Below are 9,605 nucleotides of genomic sequence, written 5' to 3' on the forward strand. Positions count from 1 at the left end.
TGCCCTCAGACCACCCCTTGGCCCACATTTTCGTTAGGAGTATATACTAAAAGCCATGGACTTGTCACGGGCTGTGAATTTTTGTTTACTGCCCGTGACCTGTCCGTGACTTTTACTCAAAATACCCATGACTAAAATGTAGCCTTACTTCTAACCCACTGCGTGATTCTGGGCCTTTTCTCCTTTCCAGCTTGAATGTGTAATAATTTCATTTCCACATACTTCCCACTCTCATAACCTCAGCTCCTGAATAATGAGCATAACTTGCAGACTGTTAGAAAAATCCCCTCAAATTCCTTGCAGCTGGCCGGGGGCTGAAGGATGAACTCATGGCTAAAACTCAGGGACCGGCAGTCAGGAGACTTAGGTCCTCTTCCTTGCTCTGCTGTAGCAGAGGTATAACCTTGGGGAAGTCACTTAATCCATCTGCATTTCAGGTTCTGCATCAGAGGAGATCTGTCTGCTGCCCAAGGAGGTAGAGGCTTAGCTCATTGTTAAGGTGCCTTAGAAGTTAAGAGCATATAATATTAAAATCCAGGATCAGTGGGGCTTTTGGCTTCTGGTCTTGTTTCCTTTGGCTTATCCTCTCTCCCTTGAGTCAGCCAGGATTCCCTGCAAAGTCTCTACCAGATAGGAACATTGATTTCCTGGTTTTAAGCCTCCTTAACTCTGTAGTCCACCTCTCTGTGCTTTCTGAATTGAAGGCGTAATCCGCTTCCTCTCTGTAATCCTGTTAGATGTGAAGCCTTCCAACGTTCTCATTAACAAGGAGGGGCATGTGAAAATGTGCGACTTTGGAATCAGTGGCTACTTGGTGGACTCCGTTGCTAAGACTATGGACGCAGGCTGTAAACCCTACATGGCTGTAAGTGTGTGTGGATGCGTAATCTGGTCTGACATCTTGAGCCTGCATTCTGCCTTGGATCACCTGGGGGTGGGTTTGTCCCCTCCCGAGCTCCTAATTTTAAGTCGGAACAGAACGGGGTAGTTTGAAAACGAACCACCCGCGCACTCCCCTTGGCCTGTCTTGAAATCGAATGTTCTCTGGGGGCCCCGCTTCAGCAAAGCACTTGCTTTAACTTGAAGCATGTAATTGGCCCTGCTCAAGTCACTGCATATCTGTATAACGGAGTCAGCCCGGTTACTCGCGTAGTTAAGCATGGGCTTTGTTGGATTGGGCACCAAGCGTTGTCACTGTAACCCAGGCTGCTCCCCTGCCATCCTCTGTCCTCAAAATAGCACAGGGAATCGTCTTACCAGCCTGACTGTTGGCAGAAGATACCTGCTGGCTGGCTGCCTCCTCATTGGCGAGACACTTAGTGTGCTGACATTTCTACTTACTGAGCTAATCAGGATTGTTCCACTGCTTGCCTTGTCCTCCCAGTGCCCCGCCCAGCATTATCCACCTGTTGCTGTCCTGTTATCTGTGCAGACTGTACATTCCTGGGGGCAGGAATTGTCCTTTTCTCAGATGGGTGCTAGCACCAGGAGGGCCACCATAACTAATAATAGTGGCAATTGCAGTAGCAGCCATTTCTGGGAGTTGGAATGTGAGGAAAGAAGAACAGAATTAACATGGGTCAGGCTGATCAAGACATTGCTGTGATCAGTCATGTTTAGAGGTAACCTTTTCTCGGAGGAGCCTATACACTAACGTCAGCCCATGGGGAGCCCACCCAGGCTGGTTTCGTAGTCCAGGATATACGCTGGCAGGTGTCTCTCCGTCTGTCAGTGTTTGATGTTGGGCAAATGAGATTGAGTTGCAGTAACTTCCATCTTGTGGTTACAGCCCGAGAGGATAAACCCGGAACTGAACCAGAAGGGCTACAACGTGAAGTCCGATGTGTGGAGTCTTGGAATCACAATGGTAATGGTGCTCACGCTCTGTGGTCTGTGCGACCAGGCTGGGAAGGACCGGGTGGGCCTAACTTCTGGTCAGGCTTTGAGCGGTTTGGGAACGGCCACCCCAGGAGGATACATTTCAGCAGAGGCCAAATCTTAAGGCCAGTTCCTGTTCACATCTGTGGGAGCATGACAGGATAAAGACACAGTAAGGGCCTCGGGGTCTGTCCCTCAACTTACTGCTGTTCTCCTTGCGTTCCCCGGGACAGCTGTTCTGCTGCCTGGGGCTGTGGTTTTCACAGTATCAGGTTCACTTCAAGCCACTCCCTGCTCCAGAGGGGCTTAAATCCCTTGGCAAGCAAATGAAAATATCAGGCTGGGCTGTTGGCTTCCTGGGGTGTTGGGTCCAGACTGGCTCTGCCGATGAAGAGGGTGCTCATGCTTCTTGTGGGAAACCCAGGAGTCCAGGCTTTTAACACTGCATTTACGGCCCTGCCGACCCTCCAGCTTCTCTCTTGTGCCAGTTGGGGGCATGGTCTCTGTAGCTGGTTACAAGGAATATGGTTCAGTTTGTACCTAAGCAGCAACCTTTCTGCCAGCACAGCTGTTTGTACCATGTGCCTGACCTGTGTAGCAGTGCATTCTGGGAATATCTGGGCAAGTCATGCCATAGTGCCTGGAGAACATGCATGCAGAGCAGCAGGTGGGTCAATGCGATGTGGGATATCCCAACTGCACAGAGAGCTGGGAGAAGGAGGGCCAGCCGAACCAGTTACAGAAAGCACAGCTTTTGGGATCTGGGTGTTGCAAGAAGTGAGTTGCACTAGCTGGGGAGGGTGGGGAATACACCGCTCTCATGATATGTGGACACAGGGAATGTTTCAAGCCAGCTACACTCAGTGACGGCTCCAGGCACCAGCGCTCCAATCGCGTGCCTGGAGCAGCAAGCCGTGAGGGGCGGCCTGCTGGTCCCTACAAGGGCGGCAGTCAGGCTGCCTTCAGCGGCGCGCTTGCGGGAAGTCCCTGGTCCCACGGATTCGGCGGCAATTCGGCGGTGGGTACGCCGAAGCCGCAGGACTGGTGGACCTCCCGCAGGCAAGCCGCCAAATCTGCAGGACCAGGGACCTCCCACAGGCAACCCGCCGAAGGCAGCCTGCCTGCCATGCTTGGAGCGGCAAAAAAGCTAGAGCTGCCTCTGGCTACGCTGCTAACATCTGAGTCAGTGGTGGCTTAGGGTAGCTTATCTACCAAGAGTAAGAAGCTGCTGTTTCAGTGAGCATCCAGAGCCTTCTGGCACCAATGGACAAAGGAAATCCCGGTTCTTGGCTCAAAGAAGTTAAAGCCTGGGAAATGTTTTCTCCTCCTCCAAGAGATGGAGAGGCTGAGTGGGTAGAATTTTTTTTAGGATTTTCCCTAAGCTTTTAACTGAGACATTCGTGAAGTTGGTTTGTGCATGCTGCAAAGAACTGCCTTCGCAAATGTTCTCTCCCCCAGCCGCCTGTCTCTCTACCCCTGCAAAAGCAATCTCCAACACTTGCCCGTTCTTCCTGTTTGAATTTGCATCCAGCCTGGAGCTGAGCTGAGCTGATTGGACACCTGCGCAGCAGCCTGGAAATGTGATCATGCTTCAGTTTTCCTCCCAAAATGCAGGAAGCCGTGTGATGAGCGATTGTGTGAATGAGGAAATCGATCAGCTTATTTAAAAGCCTGAGGGAGGGCTCCACTGAAATGCTGCCAGCAGGCAGCTGATTTTCACCCCAACCTGTGTGATTCTTACTAATGTCTTCCTCTGGGCTGGCTTCCTGTTTTTGTAACCTAGTGGGGCTTGATGACTTCAGCCCAGCATGTTTTCAGGACTGCTGGCTAGTACCAAATAGGGTCTTTTCGTGGGTGGGTTGCACACAGTTTTCCGGCAGCTAGAATCCAAATCCAGACTGGTCACCAATCACGAGACAAAAGCCTCCTGGGGCTGCTGCATTGTGTGCCCAGTGTCCCTGCGGGGTGTCAGAGATCTCATTGAGAGCTCCTTCCTGCCTTCCCGTCCTGGCAGGTGCCAGGCAGTCAGTGACTCTGCCAGCAGGTAACAGTGCATGTCTGAGGGCAGGAATGAATCCCCTGTAACACGGTGCCATCCCTCGCTGCCCCTTGCAGCACTACTTAGAATTTTTATGGGGCAACTCCCATGGTAGTAGTTAAGGGCATAAACAGCAGAAGCTGAACTTAGCACAGTTTGCGTCAGGCCGAGAAGCTGGCTAGACTCTGGCATCTACGCATTCCAAGCCCTTCCAGAGCTTGCTGTGCCACTGGCCTGCAGAGTTCTCCCTCAGGAGCCAACCACACGAGCCCCCTAACTGATCTTAGCTACCGAGACAGGGTGTGTGGTGATGTACCTTAAAGATACAGCTGCGGCCGTGGACCCGGAGAAGGAGCAGCGAAGCTGTCCAGAGATGTGGGAGAACTTGCAGTCGAGGGAGAGGAGGAAGGCTGAGTGCTTAGGTCTGAAAGAAGAGCTGGAGGGCAGTAAGCATGTGAGGAGTACTCGGCGCTGATCAATCCCTTCTGTTCCTATTGTCCCTCCTTTGCACGAGCTCCAAGTTACCATCAGACTTAAAAGAAAAGAAGCCTCTGGAACATGCCCCCGCAGGAGGTGGGAGATTTTTGTTGGATTTGACGAGGCAGCCTGACTTTGACCAAGAACCTTGGAAATTATGCAGGCCAGGATAGAGGTGGTTGAATCTTCTGATTCTGGGCATAAGCCAATCCCTAAATAAACATCGTTTCTCTACGTGGCCAGCATTACATGATGCCTCTGGGTACACAGCAGGATTTTGCCTGCCTCTGAAACGTGCAGCAAAGGCTGCTGGTAGAATAAAGATAGCGGGTTTGGTGGAATCATGGTCCAAGCTGGCATAGCCAATTCTCTGCTAACTAATTCTCTTCCACCGGCTTTCCTATTCCATGGGCATGTCTTTTTGTGTAGTAATATTCCCTGTGGGGATTAGTGGAAACTCAGGAGGTTGTTAGAAATCTTAAAAGATGCCCATGTGATGGACATGTTGAAAAAAGGCAGAGTAATACTGAAAGGACACCTGCAAAGCAACTCAGAAATGCCTCTTATTTTTCATGGAGAACATTTTTTGTTTAAAAAAAAAAAAGCCTTTTTTTCAGAATTTCCTAGGGGAATATATAATATGTAGGTGAGAAGCCAAAAACTGGGAAAAAAATTGGAGTTGTGGAAAAGCATTTTAGCTTCTGGTTTCATTTTTTTTTAATGAAAAACTGGAACGTTTTGGAAGGAAACATTCATTTTGGTCAGAGAGTTCATTTAAAAACGTCACCGTTTTTTCACTGAAACCGTATTAACTGCCAGCGCCGAGTTGGGGGCTGCCGGCCTGAAGCTGGTATATGCTGTATTGCTGCCATGTCTTGGAACCTGAGTCATGGCCCAGGCCCCTTTGTGTTAGGTGCAGTACAAAGACGGTCCCTACCCCAGAGAATTATCTAAGTACTATGATGCTGCAGAGCAGTCTGAGGACAGGGACATGCAGTATAGCCAATTCATCATGGCTGCCTTTTTTTCCTCCCTTCCCCCTAGATCGAGATGGCCATTCTCCGCTTCCCCTACGAGTCCTGGGGCACCCCCTTCCAGCAACTCAAGCAAGTAGTAGAGGAGCCTTCGCCCCAGCTCCCTGCGGATCGCTTCTCAAAGGAGTTTGTGGACTTCACGGCACAGTGGTGAGTGTCTGAACTGAACCCCATCAGTCTCCTGTCTGAGCCTACAGAGGCTTCCCAATGTCAAGTGCTGGTCTCCTGTATCAAAGCACAAAACTTACCTTTACTTTGCCTCGGGACCCCCTGTAAATCTTTCTTTCCTGTCCCCTCGTCCCGAATCACCACCCTCCTGCAATCTGTGCTGCAAACGCTCCACAGATTGGTTTGGTTTCCTGCCCCGATTCAGCTGGGCTGGCTGAAAAGAAGCAGATTTCTCTTCTGCTCTGTGTGGTTCACGCTGTTGGAATTTCTGTGATGACTTGTTCAGTTGCAGAAACTCAACCCAGAGCATCCTGGTACATCTGTGGCCCGACGCTGCCTTTGGCTGCCACTTAGAATTGGGTGAAGGTTGATTGGGACTTTAAGAGGATAAAGCACATCTCAGCTGGGCTGTGCTTCACTCACCATTTTAAGCACAACTAGGATCTGCACTGTAGTAGCCTTCAGCTCGTAGCTGGGCCTATGATTCTGGACTAGGTACTGGCATGCGGTATCTGTCCTGTTGGGTGGTACAGTAACTCCCCGCTTAAGGTTGCAGTTCTGTTCCTGAAAAGTGCCACTTAAAGCAAAATGATGTTACGCGAATCCAATTTCCCCATAAGAATTACTGTAAATGGCGGGGTTAAGTTCCACGGAAATTTTTTTTCTCCAAACAAAAGACATTATATACATATACAGTATAAGTTTTAAATAAGTTTAAACAAAACAAACTATTTAATACTGTATTCACCAATGATGATTGTGAAGCTTGGTTGAGGTGGGGCATAGTGGGGTCAGAGCGTGGGGGCTTGCCCCACTCTGCCTGTCCGGCACTCCTGCTGGGGAGTGGGGTCGGGGCTTGCATGCTCCCCAGCTGGAATGCCAGGTGGGCAGAATGGGGTAAGCTCCAACTCCCCGACCCCACTCCCCGGCTGGAACGCTGGGCGGGCAGAGCAGGGCAAGCCCGCGCACCCCGACCCCTCTCCCCGGCAGGAGAGCTGGGCAGGTGGAACGAGGCAAGCCAAACAATCTTATAACGGAACATTGCATGACTTTAAACGAGTATATTCTCTAATAGATCAGCAACTTAATAACAAAACAGTGTTAACCAGGACAACTTTAAGTGAGGAGTTACTGTACCAGACCCTCTCATCTTGGGCATAGCTTGCATGTGCTCTGGCTCTACAAAGTGAAGAGTGAGGTTTTCATGTGACTGATTACCAGGCCAGGAATAAGAACAAGGAGTACTTGTGGCACCTTAGAGACCAACAAATTTGTGTTTGCTTTCCGACAGTGCTTTCCTATTTGCCTGCCTAATTGATTTGCTAGGCTCTTTGGTTCAAAGCCAATACTTGTGTAACCAAGGGGGTGGTTAAGAACTGGTAGTTGCCTAATAGAAAGAAGGGGATGCTGGCTGGCAGCCTCTGACTCCTGGGATGAAGTCACTGTATCATGGACATTTTTTTTTTCTGTTCCAGCTTAAGGAAGAACCCTGCCGAACGAATGAACTATTTAGAACTTATGGTGAGCGTGGATTTTTATTCTTTGATTTCACACAATCTTGGCCTGTAACTAAAGCTAAATGAATAGGGGCTGTAATAACCCGGATAATCTGCTGACTGGCACAGAGGAGGACCTGTAACTCTCACCCATCAGCTGGTTACACTGGCTTCTGCTACCTGTGGTGCTGTGGGGTTGAGTCATCCCCGGTGTCTGACTTTTCTCTTAGAATCTTGCATGTACTTTGAAAGCAGAGGTCACAAAGTGTGAAATGAATCTGTTCAGCTCAGTGTACTACTGAGATTCAGACCAGGGCCTCAAACATGCTGTCTAAAAGGATCACCGTACCAGCCTTGGGCATTCTTGTTGTATTTGCCTAGGGGTGTAGTTGTGTGGGAAGAGAGCAACCACAATGTATTGCTGACTTTGTGACCCCTGCCACAATTGTGTTCAGTGCTGTCCTTCCTCATGCCCAAGCTGACCCCATCATGGTTCTCATTGGCAGGAACATCCTTTCTTTACCTTGCACAACACCAAAGAGACTGACATGGTCTCCTTTGTGACAGAGATCCTCGGGGAAGACTCCTAACTCACCAGCCTCGCTGCCACGTACGGTCACTTCAAACCAACGTCCTGGCTTCCCTGCACAAGAGAGAATGAGGACTCATGTTCACGGTGGTTTGCACAAATTGCATCTCCCCTGCCTGTGTTCATCTCCAAGCCAGCCAAGCGTGGGGGCACTCTGGTTTTTATCATCTGTACGCTGAAAGTTACACAGGAAGGACCTTGGAAATTGACACACACAGTGATCAGTGCCGTTACCGACTAACCCATGGGACCGAGTGGGCTCAGGAGATGATCTGCTGGGGCCAGATATTCCTCCTCAGCTGTGACAGGGGAACCAGACTCCTGGTATCTGAGTTGAGGAATCTGCTATGCCTGAGAATGGGGCGGGGGGAGTGTGAAAGTGCCCTCCCCCAATACCATTCTGGTGCGGCAGTGAAGGGTCCAGAGAATATTTGCACTTGCTCTCTCCATTGTGCAGCAGAGCCAAGAGATTCTTGCACTCTCCAGTCTCCTGTCCCTGCCTTTCCGAGGCCTGGAGAGGTGGGGAGGGGTCTCTTCCTGAGCCACTGGGAGGGCCAGAGGGTGCATGGGCTACCTCCATCAGAGTTCAGTCTTATTCTGCCTTCCCTCAAGCCCTGCCCTCCCCGCCCAGTACCCTGGCAGCAGGGATCCCACAGGGCTCTGTTCAGAAAGGGGTCTGTGGAAATCTGTGCACAGCTGCAGTTTGCTGCTGCTTGTGGAAGAGGTGGCTGGGGGTGTCCTGGCTCCAGGATCAAAGTGTGTGGCTCTCCAAGGCTGCTCCATGGCTGAGGTGCCCCTCCCTTCCCAGAGCTCTCTTGAGGCAAACTCACAAACAGGTCAGGTCACCCTAGACTGTTACAATGACCCCTCTCGCCCCCACTCAAAAGCCTGTTCAGACAATCCCAGGTTGTTCTAAGCTCCTGCACCCACGCTACCTGGGTGTCTGCGTTCCTGCCTCGGATTAGTGACCAGCTTCCCCACACACACCAGCTAGTGCACCCCTGTCCAAACGGACACAGGCCCATGGCATTTGGGGAGAGGATTCCACGTGCACCCTTCCCCTCCCCCAATAAACCAGGCTGGGATTGGCTAGGCAGTTAGGTGGCAGCTCCCATTGGCAATCAGTGAGTTAGGTGCCAAAATCCCACCCTCAGGGATGTTTCAGATGTTCATAGAGGCTATGACTTGTCCCCCTTCCCCTCTGCCCCCTGGGGCTGGGCCCTCCCACCTGGAGCTCAAGAACTCACCCAGCACTGTGACTCTTGTTGGTTTCTGAGGTTGCTTTAATACCTACTCGGTCCTGTGTTAACCAAAAACAGACAAACAAACCGATGTAAAGCCAATGATGTGTAGAGGTGGTGTCGGTAATTGTACATTTGATGTGTGTATATATAATGGACTTTGTAACTCATTTCCTAGTTTTAATCGAACTAGCTATAAATTAAACCCTTTCCTTGTGGGAGGAAGCGGGCTCCCCCTTCCTTAACAAATCCACTGTGAAAACCGGATGATGGGTCCCTGCTCCGACAGCCATAGAGGCCTTTGAACCGGCCAGGGAACGGAGGAGTTACCTGACTTCTGCTGTATGTGATCACAGAATGCACATGCCATATGTGGATGACGTTTTTAAAATGGAATGAATTTTCTGATTTTTTTTTCTTTCCAATACATATTTTGTGTGTGTGTGTTTGTATGTGTGTATATATATATATATTTTTAAATCACTGATGAACGTACAAATGTATATGTGGTTGGTGAATGCCAGCAACTTTCTGCTTACATTTGGGGTGGCCGGGATGGGTCATAACAAGGCCTAAGAATTGTGGGGTGATTTGGGTTTTGTTGGTAAAATTGCATCTTTTTAACGGAACCTCTTTAAAGACCCCTCTTGGAATTTTGTACATGGGAGATCTGGCTTTCAGGGT

General features: G+C 50.1%; 1 protein-coding gene across 3 annotated transcripts in view; it reads left to right on the forward strand.

Annotated features, from left to right (window-relative positions):
* MAP2K3 (mitogen-activated protein kinase kinase 3) overlaps positions 1 to 9,366 on the forward strand; it is a 50,689-nt gene extending 41,323 nt beyond the window's left edge. For all 3 annotated transcript variants that reach the window (XM_050966597.1, XM_050966596.1, XM_050966598.1), the window contains exons 9-13: positions 738 to 865; positions 1,790 to 1,867; positions 5,438 to 5,577; positions 7,071 to 7,116; positions 7,598 to 9,366. In XM_050966597.1, coding sequence (XP_050822554.1) covers positions 738 to 865; positions 1,790 to 1,867; positions 5,438 to 5,577; positions 7,071 to 7,116; positions 7,598 to 7,681 — 476 coding nt within the window. In that variant the 3' untranslated portion in view covers positions 7,682 to 9,366. The remainder of the gene's footprint in view (positions 1 to 737; positions 866 to 1,789; positions 1,868 to 5,437; positions 5,578 to 7,070; positions 7,117 to 7,597) is intronic.
* Positions 9,367 to 9,605: the final 239 nt, after the last annotated feature.

This window comes from Gopherus flavomarginatus, chromosome 9 (assembly GCF_025201925.1).
Source record: "Gopherus flavomarginatus isolate rGopFla2 chromosome 9, rGopFla2.mat.asm, whole genome shotgun sequence".
Lineage (NCBI taxonomy): Eukaryota > Metazoa > Chordata > Testudines > Testudinidae > Gopherus > Gopherus flavomarginatus.